This window comes from Panthera uncia (genome assembly GCF_023721935.1).
Source record: "Panthera uncia isolate 11264 chromosome A1 unlocalized genomic scaffold, Puncia_PCG_1.0 HiC_scaffold_17, whole genome shotgun sequence".
NCBI lineage: Eukaryota > Metazoa > Chordata > Mammalia > Carnivora > Felidae > Panthera > Panthera uncia.
The window spans coordinates 118,410,749-118,438,701 of NW_026057577.1; the positions used below are offsets into that span (position 1 = coordinate 118,410,749).

General features: G+C 42.6%; 1 protein-coding gene across 1 annotated transcript; it reads left to right on the forward strand.

Moving 5' to 3' along the window:
- The first annotated feature begins 608 nt into the window (after nucleotides 1–608).
- On the forward strand, nucleotides 609–27,953 carry CCL28 (C-C motif chemokine ligand 28). Its single transcript, XM_049648112.1, has 3 exons — nucleotides 609–718; nucleotides 20,838–20,964; nucleotides 27,745–27,953. The coding sequence occupies exons 1-3, from the start codon at nucleotides 655–657 to the stop codon at nucleotides 27,935–27,937; spliced, it is 384 nt and encodes a 127-aa protein (XP_049504069.1). The 5' UTR covers nucleotides 609–654; the 3' UTR covers nucleotides 27,938–27,953.

Sequence of the window (27,953 nt, forward strand, 5' to 3'; positions counted from 1 at the left end):
CCTCTCTTTTCTACCAGGCATAGCCTAGAGGGAAGCGGCCTTTCTACCTGTCTTTTCTCCTAAATAAACTAACAGCTTCACTGAAAACAATTTGGCTGCAAACCAAGGCCAGCGGGGGGTCGAATTTTTCCATATCCTTCCACCAGATAATACTGTTTTTTTATGACTTGTCACCCTTGTCCCCAGAAACTCTTAGTTTCACCAAGCTACTTAAAAACAGATTCCTTTACGCAACAGTTCTCAATGGAGGGGTCCATCAGAATCACCTATGGAGCTTCAAAAGAATTCAAATCACTAGTCCCCTACTCCAGATCCTGAATTCTAGGTGTGTGGACGGATTCGAGTAGACAGCTATTTTTTAATGGTTCCCAGGTGATTCTGATGCACACCCCCAACTCGCAATGACCTCGCCAACTGCCAGATCACTGCTGACGTTGCTAGACCCCCAGGTGGCTGTACACAGTTCTGGTCGTAAGAAAGAGCCTGGTCTCAAGGAAAGAAATATGAGAGATAGGTACCCCAGCACCTCCCAGGGCGGGGCTGCCCGGCTTACTTTTCCTCCACACTCTCTGCACCCAAGGACACCTTCAACCTCATTTCCTGATCCTACAGCCTCACCTGTGGTACAGCCCGGGGCTGGTGGGGCAGGCAGGAATGCAGCAGACAGGACTCGCTCTGGTGGCCTTGGCTGCCTGTGTGGCTTTTCCCTCCTCAGAAGGTGAGTGGGGGTGTTGGCTATGCAAGCCTCCCGTGGAAAGAGGGGGTGCTGCCTCCCCAAGATGGAGCAGGAAGGAGTGAAGTCCTGGCGGCAATTTGGGGCAGGAAGTTCGATCTCTTCAGGTAGGAATTTCCAGTTATCTACGAGAGACTGGCATAGATTTACATTGCTGATCTTCAAGAAGGATGGAACCTCATTTGAACAGGTATTAGTAATTTGTCTCATGGAGGATGAGATCTTTCCACACAACAACTTTGAGCTGTGTTTCCTTTGCTGATGACAGTCTCTTAGAAAATCCCCAGGTAGAGGTTGGAGGAAAATCCCTATTATTCATCCGTCTCCTCCTTCCCCCAACCTGCTACACTGGAGACAAATGTGCATGTTCCTGCAGGAAAGGCAGACGTCACCTTCTGGGTTAGGGGTTTGGGAAGCAACAAAGTCAGCCCTGTGGATACTGAAAAGCAAAACTGCAATCTGACCTTTAAGAAGGGATGCAGGATAAAGGAGACTGAACCATACAAATTATATCAAAGAGAACTCAAATTGTGAATTGCTAGCATATATATGGAGATTGTAACTGCATTTGAACCGGAGGCAATCTTTTCTACAGTACTTAGGAAAACCTAAACAGAAGTACTAAATACTTGAATGACTTGACTCTTTCCCACTGTCGTCTTTTCTGAAACTTGACCTTGAATAGATTCTCTAAATCCAGAAGAGAGGTGAAATATAAGTCATGTCTGATCTGCTTTTGAAAGCATTTGCCAACCCTTAAAAACTGACAGATTTCGTATATACATTCTCACATATACACCCAAATTGTATTTTAAAGCTTCTCTTGAAAAATCACATCTGGCAACAACGGTCCCATGTCCTCTGGCAGGAATTGGCTAGAGTGCAGTAGCCCCTGTCCTTCTCTGAGGTTGGCTATCGTCCTATTAACTGCCTGGTTCCTGTAGGCATTTGTTTAGGGGACCCGATATAGTGCACCAATGTACTGGTCTTGTATTACCGAGCATGGAAAGATCTAGATAATTTCTTCTTCATTTCTATCTGGATAATCTCTTCTTCATTTCTATCAATCTATCTATCTTATCAAGACAAAGACACAAGTGTATCATTTTCTATGTTTCTGTAAAAATTTTTCAGAAGAACTCACCATTGAAATTTTAGGATTCACTTTCACTGTTTCTCAAAGGCTTACCTGCTCAGGCTTTATTTCTAGTTTTGGCAATGCACTTTTTTTTTTTTTTTTTCACATAAAGCTTTGAAATAAAGCTTTGAAATGTATCTCCCTTCAGCTTCCTGATGTGTTTCCAGCTGCTCCTCAGCAATCACAGCAGCTGTCCTATGGGAGAGGAGGGAGAGACAGGCAGGCAGAGGGGCAGGGGTGATGAGGGATGCCCCTGCCAGACCCAAGGCCAGACTTCCCATGGGACCGAGTCCTGGCAGAGAAGGTGGGACAGCAAAACACAGAGGTGTTTGAAAAAGGTCCAGTTGGTGATGAAAGAAAGAAAGAGAACTGAGGAGACCCCGCAGTGGCCTTTTGGGTGATTCCCAGGGCTTTTCCTAAGGCAGTTCGGGCCACAGGAAAATCACACGATCTGGGAAGCGCCCAACCCTCTGCCGTCTAAAAATAAGTGATGTTGGGTTAAAATACGAGAGGGTAGGCCTGAGAGCAGTTGTGGAACCTAGAGGGGTAACCCACTGCTTTCCATAAAAGCCTTCCATGGAGTATCTGTGTGTCCCACGTGCCCTGTGGGAGGCTCTAAGGGACTCGGACCTGGGGGAGGAGCAGGAGAGGAAGGAGGCAGGAAGGTGGGGAATACTGGGAAGTGCAGGGAAGGAGGTATAGGTGGCTTTGACAATTGTCACAGGCTCCGGGAGGGGATCGGGAAGTGGTCTGTGCCAGTTGGTAACTTTGAGAAATACATTTTGTTCTTCCAGGCACCAATGGTTCCACTGCCTTAATGGTGCCTTAAATGGCCATTTTAATGTTATGGCTCAGTAATTGGCATTCTCAAAGCATTTTGCATGAATCAGGAAGCAGTTGACTTACCTGTAATTAAAAGCCTTGGGTTCTACCCAAAGGTAGGAGGGTATATACACCTGCTGACGTGGCTGCTGGCTCCCAGAACTCAAAACCGAGTCCATAAAAGTGTCTATCATCCACTCCGGTGGCCCTAAGCCAGATTATTTAAAGCCACAATCTAGGGCTTTGTGGGCTGGCTGTTGTTACTATAGATATTTTCAGACTAAGGTTCCACTTGTCTCTGGCAGATGCAGGGTGAGGCATTTTGCCTCACAGTCCCAAACCGACTTGGTTCTGACAATCTGTTTTCTCACAGCAGGATGGTTCCTCCTCACACAGGCACTTGCTGGGGACTTGTCGTCTGCATCCTAAAAAGACATTTTATTTTCTGTTTGTTTTAATTATAGGACACTCGCTAGGGAGGATTACCAAGAATGTACATTTGTGCTTGAGGGGCGCCTGGGTGGCTCAGTCAGTTAAGCGTCCCACTTCAGCCCAGGTCATGATCTCATGGCTCGTGGGTTTGAGCCCCACGTCGGGCTCCGTGCTGACAGCTCAGAGCCTGGAGCTGCTTCGGATTCTGTGTCTTCCTCTCTCTCTGTGCCTCCCCACTCTCTCGCTCTCTCGCTCTCTCTCTCTCTCTCTCTCTCAAAAATAAATAAGCATTAAAAAAACAAAGAATATGCATTTGGGCTTGAAAGTTGTTCTGCACAGTCAGGACCCTCCACTTCCCCAGGAGTGGTCCATGAGGGGCCTGACATGAGGGCCACCAACCTGTTCTTCGATTTCTCTCCAGGTATGCCCTTCTGTTAAAACAACATATCCTGCTTTCCTTAAATTCAATACCATTGTTAGACTAAGAGTCTAGATTTTGGTTAAGGAACCCAGTCATAGTATTTATACTGTAGTTCAGGGGTTTCTTTAAATGTCCTTTTTCTATGTCTGGAGAAACAGAATAATTTAAGAGCAGCCTTCTCAAATCTGAGTCATACATGGGCCCCTTTACAGGAAAACATTCTTTTTACTCTCAGTGGTAACCTTTAATTATTTTACTATGTTACTTGGTATATAAACATGAAACCAGTTATAAACCCCCTGTGTGTATATCTTTTCTGCAATTTTAAAACCAAAATAAAATTTAAATTTAAATAAAAACACAACTGCAAAGCCAAGAAGAGTTCAATCAAACAATATTAATTTAAAGTAATGGTTAATATTTGGCCAAAACTACCATCACCGTTCCAAACACAAATATAGCACTGATCCTTAAGATGCAGATTTTGACTTTTATGTGCATTTGCTAGCATGTTCAGAATGAGAAGTGTTTTCTCCCCACCACTTTTTTGTTTGAACCAGGATGATATAACTGAGCCCTCCCTTAGCATGAATGCATTAGAAAATTCTGCTCTGTTCCTTTCTGACTGGCCTAGGACAATTAAGGTAGGATCTGACCCGATAATAGCACTAGGCATAAACATAAGCAAAATTCAAATGTCCTGAAAGTGCTCTTTTAAGATAGTCTTCCAGAAGATCCAGAACATGTCTATTTAAATATCATGATCGAGATGACATATTAAAATTTAGGAATTGTCTGGAGAGCTCATAAACCCTGAGAACATGCTCATGAGCCCCCTGCTATGAAACCTTGTTTGAGAAATGCTGGCAAGCCTGGGAAGAGTCTCTTTGGATTCCAAAAGGTCAAGTCAGAATTCTAACTACATGAACTTGAGAAATTGTCTAATGTTCTGAACCCCAGTTTTCTTAACAGTAAAACAGGAATAAGGAATAACAATGCCTCTCTTACCTAGTTATTCTCAGGATTATATGAGATAACAAGGAAAGTGTTGGGCATAGAAGAGGTGCTCAATAATTAATTGTTAGTTTCCTTTCCTTTCCTTTCCTCTTGCCAGGTTCTATCACTAACTTGTTTTTTTAAGTTTATATATTTATTTTGAGCGAGAGAGAGAGAGAGCACAAGTGGTGAAGGGGCAGAGAGAATCCCAAGCAAGCTCCGCACCATCAGCGCAGAGCCCAATGAGGGGGCTTGAACCCGCTAACTGTGAGATCATGACCTGAGCCAAAACCAAAAGTCAGATGCTTAACCGACCCAGCCACCCAGGCATCGCTATCACTAACTTTTTAAATTAAAATTATGAGGGGCACCTGGTTGGCTTAGTCAGTTAAGCGTCCAACTTTGGCTCAGGTCATGATCTTGCATTTTGTGGGTTCCAGCCCCACGTTGGGCTCTGTGCTGATAGCTCAGAGCCAGAAGCCTGCTTCGGATTCTGTGTCTCACAGCCCCTCTCCACCCCTCCCCAACCCCGCCTGCTTGCACTCTCTCTCTCTCTCTCTCAAAAATAAACATTAAAAAGTTTCTAAAATTAATTAATTAATTAAAATTATGGAAAGTCACAAAAATCAAATAATTTAATTCCTAAAATTATAAAAATTATAAAATAACAAATACTTGGGGTACCTGGGTGGCTCAGTCAGTTAAGCCTCTGACTTTGGCTCAGGTCATGATCTCACAGTGAGTTTGAGCCCCGCATTGGGCTCTGTACTGAGCGTGGAGCCTGGAGACCGCTTCCTGTCCTGTGTCTCCCTCTCTCTGCCCCTCCCCTGCTCATGCTCTGTCTCTGTTTCTCTCTCAAAAATAAATAAACATTAAATTTTTTTAAAAAACAGTGTAAATTTTTAAAATACAGAATAAAATATATGAAGGTCCCTTTTCTCTATTCCTTTCATCCCTCTCCCCCACCCAGAGGTAATAAATAACCCCTCTGGCTTCTGTGTATCCTTCCAGAACTTTCTCTATGCATTTACAAATATGAACTCACACACATTCACACAGATTTTTAAAAACATAAAAAGGACAACAATCTACACATTACCTAATTTTTCTTTCACTTAATCATAGATAACAGTATAGCTGTTTCACACACATAGGCATTTCTTAAAAGTTTGGATCATTCATCTTAGAGATAACATACAAACTTCCAGGAATAGTTTAGGACATTGAAGTCTCATTTATTCATTCATTATCAGTCAGAGTCCAATTAAGAGACAAAAACAAGACATGAATTTGAATAGGGAAAGTTTAATACAACAAATTATTAGCTATAACAAGAGATAGGCTAGGAGGCACACAGAACCCTGAAGAATACAGGGCTGGGTAGGGCTGATACTGGTAGGGCTGAAGTGGAGTTTTTGAGGGAAGAGATCCCATTACCCCTTCCCTGCCCAGCTGAGATTCAGACCTTGTTAGAGAGGGCACAGCCATGGCTCACCGAGTGGCAGGAAAATCACTGGTCTGCCTTCCAGTTTTCAGGAGCAAGTTCTTCACAGGGAGGTGTCTCACTGGAGACACTCTGCCCCCAAACTGCCCGAGTTGGGGTGCTGTTAGCTGTCATGTGCTCCCAGAGCCTGGTGCTGCAGAAATGATAGGCATGCACCCTGAAGCCTGGAAGGAAACCCCTCTTGCTGCAATGCCTTTCCAGTGTCCCCCACTGACAAAGGTTTAACATCGTGCCAGCCCGTGAAGGAAAAATATTTAAAGGGCCCATCTTAATTCCCTAGAACTGGCAATTAAGGGTGAATTTGAAGCTGAGGGGCAGTAAATGGACAGTGGGTGCATTCCACAAACTTAATATTGACACCTGGATGCCTACTGTGAGGCAGGTGATGTGATTTTGTTTCTAACTATTGAGTGTTTACTATTTGTCAGCCTGTTTTTTTTTTTTTAATAAATGGTTATTCATTTTTGAGAGAGAGAGAGAGAGCAATTGGGGGAGGAGCAGAGAGAGAGAAAGAGAGAGGGAGACAGAATCCCAAGCAGGCTCCGTGCTGCCAGCACAGAGCCTGACAAGGGGCTTGAACTCACGAACCATGAGATCACGACCTGAACTGAAGTCGGACACTCAACCAACTGAACCACCAGGTGCCCCTGTCAGCTTGTTCTAAGCACTTAATGCATAAACTCAAGCAGTTGTCACAACACCCCTGTGAAGAAGGTGCTATTACCATCCTCGTATTACAGATAAAGAAACTGAAACAGAGAGAATGAAGTAACTCATCCAACATAAGCTTGTAAGTGATAAAGCCAGGAGTCGAGCCTGGTTGTTTGTCTCTGTATGCTTAACCACTGTGCAGTAATGCCATAGGGCATGTCCCTATGGCACAAAATTATCCTGATCCCCTTCAGGAATATTCCCTGACCGGTCAGTGTCCATGCTGTGGGAAGCATTAGTGACCAAATGTCTTCATATGAAGGTAAAGAAAAAGCCTCATTCACTCTTTACATTATCCCAGGGTTCCAAAAATATCTGGGAGGATTTTATTTGGGAGGATATTATTTGGGCATAGCAATCTCATGCCTCATTGCTTGGTGAGTCCTTCCTACCTCCTCGATGTTGGCAGTGGACACCTCCATTTGTGGTTATATCCACAATGTGATGTGGCTCCATTAAGGCGTGAAGTCCACTAGAATAGGGAAACGTATCCTTAACCAAACACATACATGTTTATTTACATATTGCTCTTCTTAAATTGCACTCACAAACTTGAGACAAACTGACAGCAGGCAAATGAATTTTATTGTTTTTATCTTTATCCTAGGAATCCTTTCCCCAACAGTGGCATAACATTTGCTTTGTTTCCACTTTACTGTGTTCTATAAAGTGTTCTTTATACTGGTGTTTTGCAAACTGCTTTCTTTCTTTTTTTAATGTTTATTTTTGAGAGAGACAAAGACAGAATGTGAGTACGGGAGGGGCAGAGAGAGCGGGAGACACAGAATCCGAAGCAGGCTCCAGGTTCTGAGCTGTCAGCACAGAACCCAACACGGGGCTCGAACTCACAAACCATGAGATCACGACCTGAGCCGAAGTCGGACTCTTAACCGACTGACCCACGCAGGCACCCCGCAAACTGCATTTCTAATAAGCCGCCCGGTGATGCCATTCCTGCAGCTCTGGGAACCACATTTTGAGTGGCAAGAGACTATACGATACATCCAAGTAAGAGAGGAGGCTGGTTCATCTCTCTGTAATAACAGAATCATTTCCTTAAAAACCAGAATCTAACTTTCACATCACAGATTTGATGAGAAGTGTTTTAGTGTTCATCTGAACAGATCTTGGGGAGGAAATCTTTAAAGCCTCGGTCCAAAATTGGATCATAGGCAGAACCAAATCAGGGACAGACAATCGTGGCAAATCACCCACCCAACTCTCTGACACTTAATACTGGAAACATTACAACAACAACAAAACCCCAAACCAACAGAATTGAGAGCGATAACACTTTAACAGTAAGACAAATAGTAAGACTTTTAATGAGACACTGATATCTTTAAATTATTAAATATAATGGGGCAAATGATTTATCATCATGAGTTGACCCCTAATTACTTGAGGGTGGAGGGATGATGTTTCTAAAAGCATTGTGTAATTTAAGGACATTTGGGACATAAGACCTTGACCAAACACTGATAATCTTATTTCCTAAAAAAAAAAAAAAAAGGAAAATAATTTTAATAGCATTATAAGCCTTAAAACAAGATAAAATGAAATAGAAGACATGAGAGCTTAGTTCAGCTCAAGAGACATTTATTGAGCACGAATACCAGGCACTGTTCTGTGTGGTGTGGGCACACAGATACATTGAGGGAGCTCACAGTCAAAAGACATAGTCCTCGGGGCGCCTGAGTGGCTCAGTCGGTTAAGCAGCCGACTTGGGCTCAGGTCATGATTTCGCGGTCTGTGAGTTCGAGCCCCGCTTCGGGCTCTGTGCTGACAGCTCAGAGCCTGGAGCCTGTTTCAGATTCTGTGTCTCCCTCTCTCTGACCCTCCCCTGTTCATGCTCTGTCTCTCTCTGTCTCAAAAATAAATAAACGTTAAAAAAAAATTAAAAAAAAAAACAGTCCTATCAACCCTTCATTTTATACACGGTAACGACAGGAAAGCACAGGATGTTGTGGCACCACGGACTCACATAAGGAAACAGCAAGACTGGGGGAAAGGAGACTTGATGAGGTCTTGAATTCGGGCAGTGGTAACAGGGATGAGAAGGTGGGGGACAAATCTGAGAAACGTCACAGAGAGTAAAATATACAGAAGTTTGTGACTGGCTGTGGAGTGCCGAAGGAGGATGGCGTGACACGTGGGTTTCTGGCTTGGGTAGCAGTAAATGACCTTTCAGTGAGACAAGGAAAGGATGTTTCAGTGGTAGGAAATAATGTCTTCAGTCCGGGATTTATTGAGTTATCTACAGCCTGTGGACTATTCGGATGTATGTTCAACAGCAGTGGACGGACACCTGGGTGTCTCCGTTGAGCATCCGACTTGATTTTGGCTCAGGTCATGATCCCAGGGTGGCGGGATTAAGCCCTGCGTTGGGCTCTGCGCAGAGCATGGAGCCTGGTTAAGATTCTTCCTCTCTCCTTCTGCTCTTTTCCCCCACTCATGCTCTCTCTCAAAAAAAAAAAAAAGAAAAAAAAAAGACAAAACACAGCAGTTGAACATACGTCAGGATTACTGGCATACAGGGTAAAGTAGATAAAGATATTTAAAAGTTACCGACATGGGTAGTAATTCAAAGCATGAGATGTGAATGGAAAGAAGAGTGGAAGGTCAAGGATGGAACTTTGAGGAATAACTGTTGAGGAGAGGAGGGGTTCAAGAGCAGAGAATGCAATTTCTCAGTATTAGGAGAATTAGGAGAGATGCGTATTTTGTTAATCTGGGATATGGAAAATTTCCAGGAAGGAATGGGTAACAATGTCACGTGCAGAAAGGAGGTCCTGTAAGATAATGTTAGAAAAACATCTGCTATTGGAGGTATCCTGAGGGCGGGTACCATGACTTACTAATTTTTGTATATTTAGTGCTTAGAACAATAAAAGACACAAGGTAGGTACTATACAAATGCTCATGGAATTTTATTGACCTATCACTTTCATTAGTAAAATGATGAGTTTATTCAAACCATTCAAACTCAAAAACGTTTGAGATAGTGTCGATATTTTCCCAAGGGAGTTTTTCCTTGACCTAACCCAAGCTAAATTTTCAGTAAAAAAACAAAATAAATAAAGAAAACTTATCAATCCAATGAAGGAAGGGGGGGGGGGAAGGATGATAAAAAGAAAACAAAAAAATAAGGCGAATAAGTAAATTTAGCCAAAAGGTTAGTGTCACAATATTAATAGTAGAAAAGTAGAATTTAGGCAAAAACTTGCAGTAGGACTAAAGGAATTTTACAGAAGGATAAAAAGTATCAGCTCACCAAGAAGGTACATTTAGACCTGTCATGCAAGTGCAGGGTCAAATTTTGTTTTTTTTTTTTAAATTGTAGGAAGGCCGACCTTTGAACACCCTAGGAGTAAGGAGCCCTACTTCACCCTACCCTGGAGGAAAATCCCCACATAACTTTTGACTCTCCCCAAACTTGACTAATAGCCTACCCTTGACCAGAAGCCTTACCAGTACCATAAACAGCTGATACATATTCTGTATGTGACATGTATTATATACTGTATTCTTAAAGTAAGCTAAAGAAAATGTTAAGAATACCCTAAGGAAAGTCTATTTAAAGCACTGTATCAAAAAGAAATCTCCGTATAGGTGGACCCACACGGTTCAAGCCTATGTTTTCCAAGGGTCAACTGTGTTTTATTCATCATTTTTTTGGTATAAACTTTTGTTTTTAAAAATATTGCCTGAAAATATTATTTATCTCAATTACTGACTTTTTTGGGCGTCCATTTAAATTTTGTCCGAGGCTACTTCACTCCGATCCCGGTTGTGGTCCAGAAGGATACTTGGGTGCATCTGAAACATATAACTCCAAGTGATATATTGCAAATGGGGACAGAATCGGAAGAAAAAAAATCTGACATAATCTCGACACCAGTGTGAGATTTTTAACATACCCACCTCGGAAACGGACAGATCAATCAAAAAACTAAAAATTTCCCGCAGCTCTATGAAGGGCAGCGGCCGGTAGCCCAAGCCGGAGCTGGGTACTCCGGGCCTCAGTCCGCGCCGCCCAAGCGCGGCCTCAGGACGCTGGGGGCGGAGGCTGGAGTCGCCAGCGGCCTGGGGAGGTCCCAGGCGACGCCGAGCAGGTGCCTGCAGTTCCCTCAGGCGGCCGCCATAAGAGGCTAGCGCTTTCGGGAGCCCGTGGCCCCTCCCCTGGGCGTGGTCTTTATTCTCCTCGGGCCGCTTCTCCGCGAACGTCCTCCTCCGCGCGGCGCGCACCACCCACGGGCTAACAGAAAAGCCGCCGGGCCTCGCCAGTGGCGCCAAGTCCGCTGCGCACGCGCAGAGGCAGGAGGAGCGGCGGGTTGTGGCTCCGGCATGTCACAACAGGCACCATCCGCTTCTTGCTGCAGCCGCTCTCCCTCCTCCTTCTCGTCCTTGGGCTCGGGATCCGGTTCCAGCACCAAGGCTCTGGCTCTCGGCCTCTCCTGCTTCATGGCCGCCACGACCTCAGACACGTGAGCGTGACGACCGTAAAGCGCCGCGACGTCGTGCTTTTGTTTTTTTTTCCCCATCTCTGGTTTTTGTTTGTTTTAGTTTCCTACGAGGTTTCTTTTCCAAGTTCTTGGTTGAACGTTTGTTTTTTTTTTTCGTGCGTGTGCAAATAAATGCACTTAGGCTAAATTTATAACCCACCCGTTATAATAATGAATAGCACTTACACTTTTCAAAATATTTTGTGATTTTTTTTCTTTGACCTATGAATCGAATACGTTTTTTTAGTTTCAAAACACATGATATTTGTAAGTTTATAACTATTTGGTATATTATTTAGGTTCAAGCTTTTTTTTTTTTAATTTTTTAACGTTTATTTATTTTTGAGACAGAGAGAGACAGAGCATGAACGGGGGAGGGGCAGAGAGAGAGGGAGACACAGAATCGAAGCAGGCTCCAGGCTCTGAGCCATCATCCCAGAGCCCGTCGGGGGGGCTCGAACTCACAGACTGCGAGATCGTGATCTGAGCTGAAGTCGGAAGCTTAACCGACTAAGCCACCCAGGCGTCCCTAGGTTCAAGCTTTTAAGCGGTTAAACCTCCTCTTCAAACACTATTAAGAATGAAAAAGGAGCCCTGACTGGAGATAATACTATGCAACTTTGTGATGTAGATGAGAAAAAAAACCCCTTCATTCTACCCTTAATAGGTTCTTGACTGGGGTCCCTGTAACAAAAGGCATTAAAAGGGGGAAAGCATACACATCTATATAAGACATGGGAGCCTTCATAAGGAAATGAAAACCTAAAGAAGCAGTTTGAGTCAAGACATAATTAAGTGGGGCAGAGTGGTAAATTGTGGCAAAGTGATAAGACGAAGGTATTTGGGCCAGGACGGTTAGCACCAGAAAGAGAAGAGTTAGTTTAACAGGATTTGCACAGATTTCTCTTGGCCTCAACTTCCCCACTCACAGGGAGGGGTAAAGTGCCGCCCCCTAGTGATAAAAATGTCTCTCTTCCTCCTGGTTCAGGGAGGGCACCTTTTACTTGGGAGTTTTATCTCCTGCTTGTAGGAAAGTTAGAATGCCGTTTTTGCATTGCTAATTTTAAGTGGTTTTAACTTAATATGATAGAGTGGCACTTTTGGGGGTGGAGTTTTCCGAATGCCTTTAGTGAAATTAAATTAGAAATTGTCGATGAAATGGACAGTTTCTTAGAAGACTAAGATATCAAGATTGGAGAAGATATAGGAAACCCCAAAAAAGCAAATAACTTAAATCAGAGTTGAACATGTTGCCCTCAAACAGACATCAGGCCTAGATGGTTTCAGAGGTTTTACCAAACATTGGAGGCACAGACAATCCACAAACTCTTCAAATAATAGAATAATAGAGACAGCTACCCAATGCATTGTTGAGATTAATACAACCTTAATACCCAAAACATTCAAGGTTGATATCAGGGGATAAAAGTATGAGCTAATCTTGTCTATGAAAATAAATGCAAAATTTTAAATAAGTAGCAGATCAAACTCAGAATCATATAGAAATTAATACATAATGACCAAGTATGGTTTATCCTAGGAGGGCAAGGAAGAAAATAGATTAATCCATTATATTAATTAAAAAATTTGTTTATTGAGGGGCGCCTGGGTGGCTCAGTCGGTTAAGTGTCTGACTTGCGATTCATGAGTTTGAGCCCTGTGTCCGGTTCTGTGCTGACAGCTCGAAGCCTGTATCCTGCTTGAGATTCTGTGTCTCCCTCTCTCTCTGTCCCTCCTTCACTCACCCTCTGTGTCTCTCTCAAAAATAAATAAACATTAAAAAAAAATTTTTTTTTAATTTGTGTTTTGAGTTTACAATGGGTTAAGCACTGTCTAGGCATTTAACAAAGTAATGGATTAAAGGAGAAAAGCCTTTTATTTCTATACAGGAATTGAGAAAGAAGAGATAAAAACATCTCTTTACCTAGCAAACCAAAGACTATCCACTCCAAACTCTTACAACTAAAAAAGTTCAGCAAAGTTGCTGGATACAAGAACAACATAAAACAATCAACAGCATTCCCACACATCAAAAATAACTAATTAGAAAACACAGTTCTTCAAAAGACCATTCACAGTAGCACAAAACCTATAAAGTACCTAGGAATAGATGTAGGATAAGATATACAACAATATTTTATTATTTTCTTCATAAAGGTCTTGAAGGACATTGAAGAAAACCTGAATAACTAGAGTGATAATTCCATATTTATGGATGGGAAAACAATATTTTTCAGATGATTCCATGTGTAGGTCTATTCTCCTCAGAGCAGTGGTTCTCCAAGTGCGTTCCAGAATTAGCCAACTCGGCATCACCTGGGAAGTTGTTAGACATGCACATTTTTAGGCCTCATCCAGGTTGTACTGAATCAGAAACCTCAGGTGGGGGAAGGATTGACAGCAATCTGGTCTAAAAAACCTTCCAGATGATTCTGGTGCACATTTAATTTTGAGAACCACTGCCTTAGAGGAATTCTCATAGAAGGCCCAGGGAGACATAGAAGACCAAGCAAAGCTTAACTTAGTGGTTTTAAAAAGTGTCAGGCTATCTGGATTCCAATTCCAGCCCCACCATTTCTTGGCCCTTTAATCTGGAGAAAGTGATGTAGCTTTTCTGTTAGTAACACATCTATGAGATGGAGGTAAATCTCGTACCTTCTGCATATAGTTGCTGTACATGAATTAATTCACATATGGCAGTGGCTGACACAGAGTAAGCACTCAACAAATGTAGGCTCTTATTATCATTAGGATATTTATTGCAGCCTTGCTTGTTATCAGTAAAGTATTGGAAAAAGATTTCTTAAAAATAAAGCTGAAAGCAAACATGGAAAAGGATTGAAATTGGTAAAATTTTGAATGGGGTGTATAGGAGTTGTATCATTCTTTGTACTTTTCTGTGTTGAATATTTTGATTTTGTTTTTTATTTATTTTTGAGAGAGAGAAGAGTAGGGGCAGAGAGAAAGGGAGACAGAGAATCCAAAGCAGGCTCCAGTGCAGAGCCCAACACAGGGCTTAAACTCACTAATCCCTTGTGGGGTTCAAACTCATGAACCATGAGACTGTCACCTGAGCTGAAGTCAGGTGCTTAACCGACTGAGCCATCCAGGCACCTCTCTATATGTTGAGTATTTTGGAAGCAAAGGAGGAGAGCAGAGGGTGTCATCAGTTCTCTCTTCACACTTAGATTTCCACAGAAGATTGTTAAAGTAAATCATGATGTCTTCATTAAAAATATTTCCGTAGGGGCGCCTGAGTGGCTCAGTCAGTTAAGCCTCTGACTGGCTGAGGTCATGATCTCACGATTTGTGAATTCTAGCCCCACATTGGGCTCTGCTCTGACAGCGAATAGCCTGCTTTGGATCCTCTGTGTCCCTTTCTCTGCTCCTCCCCAGCTTGCTCTCACTCTCTCTTTCTCAAAAATAACTAAACATTAAAAAAAAAAATGTCCTCGAGATTACTGAACTTGTGTTTTTGGCATATTCCTCTTACAATTTGCACTCACAATGTATAATTTCACCAAATTTGAATATATTCTGTCTTTCCCCACATTTGTGCCTTTATACTCATTGTCTCCTCCACATCTACTGCTCTATTCAAACTCTCCATCTTTCAAGTCCCCAGCTCAAATGCTACCTCCTTGATAAAGATGTACGTGTATCTCTGTTATAATTTTCTTTTCTGCCTGTGAATGCAGGACACTCATTCTATTTCTCACATAGCCCTTGCCACATTCTGCCTTATGTTAGAAGTGTTTCCCCCCTACTTTGTCTCACACTTCTTATACAGTAGCAAATTGTCTTTTAATGGGGCAAAGATTAGTATAGTCTACAAAAAATTGGAGAATGATTCAAGTATTGAGTTCAATTTACTGAATACACACATCAGATGCTACCCATGGAAACTATATGGTCCGGGCTCCACTGGCTGGTGAATAGCCATTATGATGTTCTGAGTCCCTACCTTGTTGCTTAGTCAGTCATCCCACGTGTTTTTCCCAGGATTCTCCAGTCCAAATATTCTTGATAATTCTCAAATTGTGGGTTGTAGAAAAAGGGCTCTTCCCTCTAGGAATCTGGGAGAGGTGGTCTGATAGGGTAGGGATGCTGGCTTCTCACGTGATCAGTGCCCCTACCTGCAGTATTATGGTGCCTCTACTGGGCAGCTGCTGTTGACCCACTGCCTACTCATTGGTGGTTGCCTCCTTCCTCCAGAGGGCTGAACTTAGACGGGCAGGGAAATGCATCTACTGTTCTCATAAATCACCTTTTCAAAGAGATTCCCAGGTGGAGCAATTGGGATGACACACTCCGGAGTGTCCTTTCCAAAGCAAAAGGGCATGTCTGGGGCAGTTAGGAAAGGGGGTGAGGGTGGAGCGGAAAAAGCCTCACAATAAACCTCAGATCTTTGCTCGTTCATACCTCTGGGCCCTGCAGCTTTATTAAGCCCCCTCTGCAAAGCCTTCTTTCTTACTTGCAAAAATTTTCCCATATTTCCCTCAAGGAACCACTACTCCATCAGACAGGTCTGTGTGTAAACTCCAGCTCTGAAACAAAAATAGGTTCTTTCCCGTGGGATTCCGTGCTTTGTGTAGTGGTGGCCCTAGGGTGGTCTTTTGGGGAAGGCGTAGTCTTCTAATCCCTGATCAGCTTGCTTCCCCAACCAAGTAACTGTATAAATTGAATTAAAACTCTGTAAATGCAGAAGAAACACCACCTAATCCCTCTTTTCAACCTTATTGCCACCTCTAAATCCTGTCTGGAAATTCTGGATCATCACTGCAATCAGAGGAAGTTGCTGACCATTCTTTGAAATGGAAATACTGACAGGACGCTGATCGAGAAAACCTGAAGAGGGTGCGGTTCTCCAAAAGAATCTTGGCATTGCCCTCGCCCAAACTACCCTGTTAACAGTCTACGCTGCCTAACTTTTTGAGCATTCTTCAGAGGATTCCATCTCTCCTGACTTTTTATATTTCCAGCTGCCTCAGGAGGGCACCAGTCACATCTGCCAACATGAAATAAATCTGGCCTGCCTCTTGCCTTTTGATAGTTAATCCGATTTAGGTTAAATGATCTCCAGGTGAGCCTGTCCTACCTTCATTTATGAGAAATGTAATCCAATTTACTAAGTGCATATAGGTCCTGCGTGCTTTTCTGGCTTAAAACTATTCCTTGAATTGATGTCAGCACTCAGATAACTCAAATTCCTAATCACACAGATGTGCCAGTATTTCTTAGTTCCCACAATGCTTCTGAAAGTCCATTTCATATATTATAGTTGCTTGGATCACAACTAATAGCAGTGGTCTGAGTGTTAGCTCTCTGAAGCTAGTAACTCTTCATCTGTCTACTCCCAGGGTCTAGCTAGCAACTCAGTCTATAAGAATTTACAAGTATATGTATTTGGATATTACTCTATAAGAATTCACAGAGTGATTCTTACGTAGTAAGACGGTGAATGAATGGACGGATACACGAATAAACCCAAAACTTTGGGATTTTAAAATAGTTTGACTTAGAGAATAGGCACCATAGTGTAGCTGAAGAAACAATTCATTTTAGGAGATAAATACATTAATAAATGAAAGGACAACCAATGTCTTGTGCTCCTATAGCGCTTAAAAATGGAAACAATTCACATACCATAAAATTTACCATTTTAAAGCCTACAATTCAGTGGTTTTTTAGTATCGTCACAGAATTGTACAACCATCGCTACTATCCAATTCCAACATGTTCATGTCTCCCCCAAAAGAGACCATGTACCTGTTAACAGTCCCTCCCCACTCCCTCTAACCCCCAAATCCTGGCAACAACATCCCGTCTCTATGGATTTGCCTATCCTGGACATTTCATATAAATGGAATCACACAATATGTGGCCTTTTGAATCTGGTTTCTTTCACTTGTAACCCCATTCCACTTTACACATTAATCTGCTAACGTTTGTTTTGCTATGTTGTGATTATTTGCTTACCTCCCTACCTCCCACTGGACTATTAAACATTGCAAGGGCAGAAAGTTTGCCTTGTTTATTTCAACATTTCTAATGTTCAGGACCCGGCACAGAATGGACACTCAATAAATGCTTGATCTTCCTATTCCAGTCAGTCTGGTTTATTGGTGTTTGGATGTGCCTCCATGCACACTCCTTATATGCGTAACAAAATGAAAAGCCCTTTACTGCATCTAGATGCAGAGCAAAGAGGCTCTCCTCCTTAAGGCTATGAGACTAGGGTCAAGACATTTCCCTAAGGCTCTGGAGAGGATCTGAAGGCAGCACAGAGGTTCTTGTACCATAGTTGATAAGAGTCTTGCCAGAGTATCCTTGCCCTGGTCTAAGACACCAGCTTCTATGTGTTGGACTTGGACTCTGTGAGTTATACAAGCAATAAAAACATTCTTTTCTCTCCTACCCCAGTGCTCTGGACACATAGTTCCTTCCACTTGGACTGCTCCACTCCCTTTCTCAATCAGGTGAATTTTTACTCCACTTTTAGAATTGAGTCCAAACTGATGCCTACCTTGTCTTTCCTATTCAGAGTTAATTTCTCTTTCTGTGTTTCTATAGGACTTGGTTCAGATTTCCATAGCGTTGGAGGTTTAAAAAAATACAAATATTGCATGCCAGTTAAAAAGTTGCCCCCCCTCTGGAAGTGGTCTTTGCTTATAAATTCGGGCATATGTAATTCCGTGATTTTTCCTCTGTGTATGTGTCACATTCTTTTTATAAAAATGGGGTCATTTATAGTTCTTATACTGAAACTAGCTTTTCTCCCGTAACAATAAAACAATAAATTGTGGATATTCATATATCTTAGTGCACACACACACACACACCCCTCATCCTTTATTCCATTTGGATGTACTATTACTTATTTGTTGGTAGACATTCAGATGGTCTCTAATTTTTTGCTATAGTGAACAGCTGTGCATCTGTCTTTATGACTTGTGGGAGCCTTTTGGAAGAACAGAATTCTATAAGTTCAATTATAGTGGGCTAAGAGGGTTGTATCCTAAACATTTAATTCTAAATGTGCCTCCACTACTATAGCCTCTTGAGGACACGGACATACTGTTATATTTATTCTTGTATCCCCCACTTACTGGCATTGTGCCTAGAACATTTTACCTGCACAATAAATATTGTTGAGTAATTAATGAATAGGTGAATAAATGAATAATAATGGAAAGTTTTGATGCTCAAAAAGTGAGTCACATAAACATTCTTAACTTCATATTCAGCTCCTCTACTCCATAGTTGTGAGTGACCTGATGTTTCCATGTGGACAAAGCATGGATATTGAGATTTTCCCCTATCCTAAGGGTAGGTGCCTCTATTGTTTAGAGCTGACACTATGAAGAGGTCAAAACATTTCTTTTAGCACCTAATTCAGGAGCTAATTTCTGTTATCATGAGGCTGCCACCTGCACCCACTGTGGGCTGTAATTTCTAAAAAATATTTTTAAAATTCACTGCCCACTTGGTGGACTGGGAAGCATAGGAGAATACCGCGTGCATGTGGCATGTAGGAGTTTGCAGATACACATTTTAACTTTTTTTTTTTTAATGTTTATTTATTTTTGGGACAGAGAGAGACAGAGTGCAAGTGGGGGAGGGGCAGAGAGAGAGGGAGACACAGAATCTGAAACAGGCTCCAGGCTCTGAGCTGTCAGCACAGAGCCCGACGCAGGGCTCGAACTCACAAACCGTGAGATCATGACCTGAGCCGAAGTCAGACGCTTAACCTACTGAGCCACCCAGGCGCCCCCAGATACACGTTTTAGTCGGGGATCGGATTCCCTTTCATATTTGTGTTGCCTTCCTTACATCTGGGTAACGTAAGCTCCTCCTACCTTGACCTCCTTCTCCATTCACTCTGCACCTTAATGCATCTTGCTTATTATCACTGCAAGATGGATTTCCCTAAAACTCTTCTCCTTTCCCAAATCTTTAATGATCCCCATTTCATAAAAGATAAACCTCCTTAGACTGACAGTCAGGGCCTCACTGGTGTGACCAGTCTATCTTTTGAACCATATCCCCAATAGCTTACCTTCCTAGCTACTCATTTCAAACAGTGTGGTCTATTTTTCTCCATTCCCTAAATACATCTTGGTCTTTCCTATCTCGGAATTCTTGACCATGCACTTTATTTAGTCTTGACAAGTCTTCATTTTCTCCACCCATCCAAATTCTTAAAGATTCATCCAAGTCCTTCCCTGGTAGGAACTTCAAACCTGATCCAGGGACCCGTGTGGTCCCTCTCTTCTAAACTGTGTGGGATACTCTGTCAACCTCACTTCTTTCAACTCTAATCAGGTCAGTCTTCAACCCTGCTAGCATCGTTGTCTGGAGCTATTTTTCATCTCTTCACTTGTTTTGTGTCTTTGTGTGAACTTAATGTTTTATCTTTCCCAAATACAGTGTAAGTTCTAGAAGGGAGAGACATGTCCTGTCCCAGGTCTGTATTCACAGAGCCATCAGTGAGTGTTTGCGCCTTGCTTGAGTGGATTAGCATTCTGTTTCTCTGGAATCTACAAAGAGAGCCAGGACCAGGTGGTTGTCTATTTGTTGTTTGTTGTTTTTACTTTTTGTTTTTAAATTCCAGCAGAGTTAACATGCAGTGTTGTATTAGTTTCAGGTGTATAATATCGTGATCCAGCCATTCCATACATCACCCAGTTTCTCCTCACAACAAGTGCACTCCTTAATCCCCATCACTTATTTCATCGTCTCCCCACTCCCTTCCCTCTGGTAACCATCAGTTTGTTCTCTATAGTCAAGAGTCTGTTTCTTGGCTTGTCTCTTTCTCTCTCTCTGTCTCTGTCTCTCTCTCTTTACCTTTGCTCATTTGTTTTGTTTCTTAAATTCCACATATGAGTGAAATCATATGGTATCTGTCTTTCTCTGACTGACTCATTTCACTTCACATTATACTCTATAGCTCTACCCATGTCATTGCAAATGGCAAGATTTCGTTCCTTTTTATGGCCAAATAATATTCCATTGTATATACATATACTGCTTCTTCTTTATCCACTCATCTATTGATGGACCCCTGGGCTGCTTCTATAATTTTGCTATTGTAAATAAGGCTGCTAGAAACATAGAGGTGCATGTATCCCTTTGAATTAGTGTTTTTGTATTTTTCAGGTGAATACCCAGTAGCGTGATTGATTACTGGATCATAAGATATTTCTATTTTTAACTTTTTGAGGAACCTCCATATTGTTTTCCATAGTGGTTGCACCAGTTTGTCTTCCCACCACAGTGCATGAGAGCTCCTTTTTCTCCATATCCTTGCCAACACTTGTTGTTTCTTGTGTTGTTGATATTAGCCATTCTGATCGGTGTGAGGTGATATCTCATTGTATTTTTGATGTGCGTGTCCCTGATGACTGATGTTGAGCCTCTTCTCATGTGTCTGTTGGCCATCTGGATATCTTCTTTGGAGAAATGTCTGTTTCTATCTTCTGCCCATTTTTAAATTGGATTATTTGTTTTTTGGCATCCAGGCCGTTGTTCTATGAATTGTAAGATGTAACATTTTCTTTCTTTTCTTCTTTTAGCCATACTTCCCATTGCCTCCAGCTGTTGCACTGAGGTTTCACGTCATATTTCCAGAAGGCTTCTGGAGAGAGTGAATATATGTCGCATTCAGAGAGCTGATGGGGATTGTGACTTGGCTGCTGTCATGTGAGTGCCCTGCCTCAGGGAGGTCTAAAACTGTCCAGTGATCATTTCTCAGCCAGTAAGCAGTAGGTTGGGAAGGCTTTGCCTGAGTGCAACATACAAGCGATCATTCAAACGAGGGGGGGAAGAGTAAATACTCCACCTTTCCGGCACCAGGCTCCCTGGAGTGAGCACACAGTCTCTGAGTACCTGCATGTTCGGAGCCCCACACTGGCCTCCGCTGCCCCTACTGCAGTGCTGTGATTCAGGATAAATATCTTCAGTCACTGGACAATGTGCGTGACTTTTCTAAACAAAACTAGGCACACTCTGAGTAAAAGAACAAAACAAAAAGAAAACCAGAAGGTGACTCTGTTTTATTTTGTGACTTTAACTGTAGCTTTTTCCAGGCAAGTATACAGGTTGCTGTCTTTTTTACTCTCTGAATTCATCAGGGGTATATACAAGGTTCAAAGAGGTAGCACCTCACACCTGTCAGAATGGCTAAAATTAACAACACAGGAAACAACAGGTGTTGGCGAGGATGTGGAGAAAGGGGAACCCTCTTGCACTGCTGGTGGGAATGCAAAGTGGTGCAGCCACTCTGGAAAACAGTGTGGAGGTTCCTCGGAAAGTTAAAAATAGAAGTACCCTACGACCCAGCAATTGCACTACTAGGTATTTATCCAGAGAATGCACACGCGCTGCTTCAAAGGGGCACATGCACCTCAGTGTTTACAGCAGCGCTGTGAACAATTGCCAAAGTATGGAAAGAGCCCCTATGTCCATCGACTAATGAATAAAGATGTGGCGTATATACAATGGGATATATTTGGCTATCAAAAGGAATGAAATCTTGCCATTTGCAACAATGTGGATGGAGCTAGAATGTAGTATGCTAAGTGAAGTAAGTCAGTCAGAGAAAGACAAGTACCATATGATTTCACACATAGGTGGAATTTTAGAAACAAAACAGGTGAATATAGGGGAAGGAAAAAAAAAGAGAGAGGGAAGCAAACCATAAGAGACTCTTAACTGTAGAGAACAAACTGAGGGTTTGTGGAGGGAGTTGGGTAGGGGATGGGCTAAATGGGTGATGGGTATTAAGGAGGGCACCTGTTGTGATGAGCACTTACATGTAACACTGGGTGATAAATCACTAAATTCTACTCCTGAAACCAATACTACACTGTATGCTGACTAACTAGAAATTAAACAAAACTTGAAAAAATGGGGGCGGCTGGGTGGCTCAGTCAAAGCATCCGGCTTCGGCTCAGGTCACGAACTCATGGTTTGTGGGTTTGAGCCCCGCATTGGGCTCTGTGCTGAGAGTTCAGAACCTAGAGCCTGCTTCAGATTCTGTCTCCCTCTCTCTGTTCCTCCACCACTCAACTCTGTCTCTGTCTCTCTCTCTCCAAAATAAATAAAGATTAAAAGTGTTTTTTTAACTTGAAAAAACAAACAGAAGTATAGAGATGTCTGTACCTGTCACATGCAATCAAGCATGAATGCTCATCTTTGCTCTTGATTCTGGGCTGTTGGCTCATGGCGAACCCTTTCACCCTTACCTCTGGCTCAGTTATTAAAAATTTTAGATTTCTGTGTTCTTCATGTCTCCATAGAAACTTTAAAACCAAATCTGGATTCTGACAACAATGCCGTGAGGAAGGCGTGCATTATCTCCATGTCACACAGGATAGAGCTGTGGCTGAGGAGATTACATGGTTAACCTGGGTGACGTACAGCTAGAGAATGGCAGAGACGGGTTGTGAATCAGGTCTTTCCATTAGGAACACCACATGCCTCAAAGATCTCTCAAAAGTGATGATGCAACCGACCATAAAATGCTCTCTCCAAACTTCATGGATTCTGTTTAAATTCTAGTTTAAATTCCACTTATGGCTGCAGGGGGTGCTAATGAGCCATTTGGTAACCCCTTCTTTTAGCTCCAAATAAGGCCATTGCTTATGCCTGAGTTCCTGAGTCACTGAGAAGCTTCTTTATTTATTCAATGAATTCAACAAATAGTTATTGATTAACATTTATGTACCAAGCACCATTCTATCCTCAGCTTGCGCTGGGGATGCACCAGTGACACAAAACAGACTATGCCCTCCTGCAGTCCCCAGAGATTCTATTCAGCTGGGTCCTACAGACCATTCTCTGAGATTTAAGATACATTTTTATTTCCCTTTCAGAGGAATCCATCCATTACCCAACTTTGAAAAACACTGCTCCAAGACAGGATTCTTAGTCAAAGGAAGAGGGGTGCCTGGGTGGCTCAGTGGGTTAAGTATCCCACTCTTGCTTTTGGCTAGGTCATGATCTCACGGTTTGTGGGAAAGGGTCCTGTGTCAGGCTCTATACTGTGAGCACAGATTCTAGGATTGCCTCTCTCTCTGCCCCTCTCCCACCCTCAAAAAAAAAAAAAAAAAATTTTTAGAAAGCACTTGATTTTAATTAAAGGGAAACTATGAAGCCAATGTCTTGGATCTAAAAATGCTTACTGTTGGGATGCCTGGGTGGCTCAGTCAGTTAAGCATCAGACTTCAGCTCAGGTCATGATCTCATGGTTTGTGGGTTCAAGGGCCAGGTCGGGCTCTGTGCTGACAGCTCAGAGCCTGGAGCCTGCTTCAGATTCTGTCTCTCCCTCTCTCTCTCTGCCCCTTCCCCGCTTGTGCTCTCTCTGTCTCTCAAAAATAAACCATAAAAAAAAAAAAAACTTTATTAAAGTACAGGTTTGTAAATTGGTCTCTCTGTGCTATAAGACAACTGAAAAATAGATTAGTTATGACCTCATCTCACATAAGATGAATTTGACTAGGTGGTATTTTTAAATCATAAATTACAGATCTTCTTTGTTGTTTTTTTCTGACATTCAACATAAATAAAGTTCTCTTGTTTTCAAATTGTTTTACTACAGAGCATGTCTTTACTTATCTAAAATGTAGTCCCTTAACTTTGAATATATAGGTTCGAGAATAGTATTTTAGATGCAGAAAACATGGCAAGTGTTGGCAATACAACTCCCAAAAAGCATTTATTATTAACCACAACTAACTAATATAAATTAGCTTATGGTGAACTCACTAGATTTCTTCCCTTTTCCTTTTCTGCCTAGAATAGGTCCTTTATTTCATACCCTATAAGTGATCATTGTAATTTTTGTTCTCTGAGAGAGGAGTTTGTTTAAATCCTTCTACAGTGACTTCATTAAAGAGCTTCTGGCAGTTTCTAAACATAAACACAGTGCAAAGTTGTTTATCTTGGGCAGAGGGCTGAGGTTTTGAAGCTCACAGATACTATCTGTTGGGAGGAAAACTTGGGGTTATTAAAGTTGTCTGGGAGACTTGAGTATTTTTTCAGAAGTGATTGTTGAGGGGCTATTCTGCTTGGGGGAAAGGGGAAAGAAAAAAGGTTTAGGGAACAATTACAGGTTTAATCTCTATGGCGGGGCCAACCCCATCGGTCCATTGGCCAGTCCCTAGCTACTCTCTTTTGGGCAAAAGAACCAGGGGATCAGCTTTATGGTTTCTTAGAGCCCAAACTCTCCACCAGAGAGTACACAATGGGGTGGGGCAGTGCCCATCAGAATACCGTGGAGTTGGGGGTGGCTGAGGGAGTGTGGAATAGACCATCTCCTTGTCTAGCATGATTGCCTCGTCTCTTTATCCTGAGATGGAATACACAGGGGACAGAGTGCAGTGTAAGCAGTCTTCAAACTTTGGGATTTGAAAACATCGTAGAATCTCAAATTTGGGAGCTGTGTTCCGGTAGCTGATCTTTTCCCATTGTATTACATTGAGAGTTTGAGGCCCAACTGGGCAGGCCTTTGAAAAGGGTCCTGGGGTGCCTGGGTGGCTTAACCAGTTAAGCGGCCAACTCTTGATTTCGACTCAGGTCATGATCTCACGGTTTGTGAGTTCAAGCCCCGCATCAGGCTCTGTGCTCACAGAGTGGAGCCTGCTTTGGATCCCCTGCCTCCCTCTCTCTGCTCCTCCCCCACTCGCTCTCTTGCTTGCTCTCTCTCAAAAATAAATGTTAGCAAAAATTTAAAGAGAAAGAAAGGAAGGAAACAGTCTTGCATGGTAGCTGCTGCTGCCTGTTTTCCTGGGGATCTCCACTTCCCTGGTCCTCTGTCTGTGTTGCCCCCATCTGGTGCCAGATGCCTGTGCCCCTCATGGGAGTGCCTCATTCCTCATGGAGTAAGGGAATTGAGTGCTAGTTCCCTCCTGCATAACCTGTGGGCTTATCTGGTTGTCCGTGGAGCCTTTCTCCACTGGATGTCTGCTCAGGTCCTTGCTGACACCACACAGAAGGGAGAGAGTTTTAGTCCTTTGGGAAAGATAGGGGAGCTTCGACTCTTGTTCCTCCACTGAATGCTACAGCCAGGTTCTCTTCTATCACAGCCAAAGGGAAAACAGCTGGCCACAGGGAGAGGGCGCTTTCCTTTGGAAGACCGCTCAATGTAATACACTTAGAGAATGTATTGTCTTCCTATCGGGAAGCCTCACTTCTTTCAAATTGATATTCCCACATGCTGGCTTGATTATACTTCAGCTCATTCAGACATTGTCCCAACTCTCCTTCATTTCGAGTCCCCACATTAGTGGATGATTCCTCTTGGGTCACCTGGGGAAATGGCAGCCTACCCTCAAACCCCTGTTTCTTCTCCCAATAACACGACAGGAGTTCACTTGATCCAGACATGTTGTGTATGTAGAGCCGGCAGGAACCGTGACATTTAACAAGAACTAAATGGCACCTGATGGCAAGTTAAAAGTCACAAAATGTTTTGTCACAAATTCTTCCAGTTATTAGAAACTGTGAATGCTGCTTTAGGGTTCTCCCACCCCAAGGTCAAGATGAAAACGAAAACATCTCAGATGGGGTGTAGATCTATAGTATATTAAAATGTTAACAGATGCCTGGATGATTTCTCGGAGCTCCTAACACCGCTGCTCATCTCCTTTCTGAAACTCTTCTCCTTTGGCCTCCATTGCCCTAAACTTTTCTGATTCCTCTCTTTTACTAAATGCTCTTTCTTAGTTGTTCTTACCTCCCCTTGCCCTTTTTCATCCCTAAATATAGATATGTCCCAAGTTCTTCTCTTCAAAAAGTTTTCTCTTTGTGCTTTAGTTATCATACCTGCTGTCATGGCTTTAACTATATTCTCTATAAGACAACTACCCCATAACCATCTCTTTATATCTGATTACTCTCCTAAATGCAAACTTACTTTTTTTTTTTTTTTTTTTTTTTTGCCTATCAGACACCTTACAAGCTCCTTATGCTAGTACATCCCAAAGGGGAACTTTTCATCTCCTGCCCAGAAGCTTCAACTTCTGACCCCAACATCAATCCAGGCTTCCGGAAATGGAATTTCAAACTCACCTTCAAACCCTTCCTCTTCCTCATCCTCCAGTGTTTGATGAGTTGATAAGTCGTTTTTATTTGATTTTCCAGTTTCTCATGTTTGGTGTTCTTGTTCTATTTCTACCGCCGCCACCCAGTTCAGGCCATATTTGTCTTCTGCAGTAGCCCTTTCTTTATTTCTTTTTTAATGTTTTAAAAATGTTTATTTATTTTTGAGAGACAGAGACAGAGTGCAAGTGGAGGAGGGGCAGAGAGAGAGGGAGGCACAGGATCTGAAGCAGACTCCAGGCCCTGAGCTGTTGGCACAGAGCCCGATGTGGGGCTTGAACCCACAAACTTCGAGATATGACCTGAGCTGAAGTTGGACGCTTAGCCGCTTAACTGACAGCCACCCAGGCGCCCCTGCAGTAGCCTTTTAAATGGTTTCTCTCTATTCTTTTCCTACTTCGACCTTTACCACATACTGTTATGAGACAAATCTGTGTTCAGTCCTGTCCCTTCCTTTCTTGAAAATCTTCTCTCTCTTTTCACTGCCTACCAAATAAAGTTTAAATTCTCTAACATGCCCTTTAAAAGCCTCCATCAACCTGCTGTGATGTATCTTTCCAGGCTTCTTTCTCATCACCTGCCATGCTTTATCCAGGCCATGTGCTATTCCCTAAACGCACTCCCTCCTTCCTGCATCTGCACATTTAAAAAATTATTATTAAAATGTTAACAAATGCCTAGAATATTTTAGTTGATTGTTTTGTTGGAAACAAAACCAGACTGTTCTTATTTGGAACAATTTCACTTCATCTCTATAATTAATTACTGAATTCCTACTGAACAAGGCCTTTTCAAGACAGTTCCAGACTATTCCTCCTTCAAGGAGATAACACCACAGGACAAGGAGAAGCTTTGAAACAAAAAGTCAAATAAAAGCATAAGTTAAGTGCCAGAAGAGAGGTAATGCTGAGAGACTCAGAGGGAAAAAAGGGCATTTAGCTGAGAGAATCTAGAAAACTTTATCGAGATGTTTGAGATGGGCCATGAGGTATGAATTGGTTTTGGTGGGTGAAGCTCGGGGTCAGGAAAGACAATCATTTTTACTACTTTCCCTCGTTCCTTCTTTCCTCCCCCTCCTCCTCCTCCCGCTCCTCCTCCTCCTCCTCCTCCTCCCCTCTCCTCTCCTCTCCTCCCCTCTCCTCTCCTCTCCTCTCCCCCCACCTCCCCCTCCACCTCCTCTCCCCTCCTCAGATTCCTTCTTCTCTTTTTAATACTGATGTTTGAGGAACTGCAGGCAGAGGTATAGTAAAGATTCATCCTGGTGGTACTCAGTCTCTAAGAGTACACTGTGTCTAAAAGTGGGAACTGCCTAGAAGTCACTAAATTTTTACTTTCTTGCACTTTCTATCAGTGATTTTGTTTTTCTTCCCTTCTCGGCAGCCTTCACATCAGGCGCAGGAGGGTCTGCGTCAGCCCGCACAGTCACGTTATTAAGCAGTGGATGAAAGAACAAGAGGCCAAGAAAAAAGCTAAAGGCAACCTTTGCCACAAGAAGAAACAGGACGGCAAGAGGAACAGCAAAGGGGCACATCAGGGGAAACCCGAAACCCATGGCTATAAAACTCCTTATTAAAGCGTTTACAAATGAA

Bases quoted from the DNA above. Each gene is read 5' to 3' on its own strand.
- CCL28 (XM_049648112.1), top strand. From the start codon at position 655: ATGCAGCAGACAGGACTCGCTCTGGTGGCCTTGGCTGCCTGTGTGGCT. The intron at 719-20,837 runs GTGAGTGGGGGT...TTCTTCTTTTAG, and splicing joins GGCTTTTCCCTCCTCAGAAG to CCATACTTCCCATTGCCTCC. The intron at 20,965-27,744 runs GTGAGTGCCCTG...CCTTCTCGGCAG, and splicing joins TGTGACTTGGCTGCTGTCAT to CCTTCACATCAGGCGCAGGA.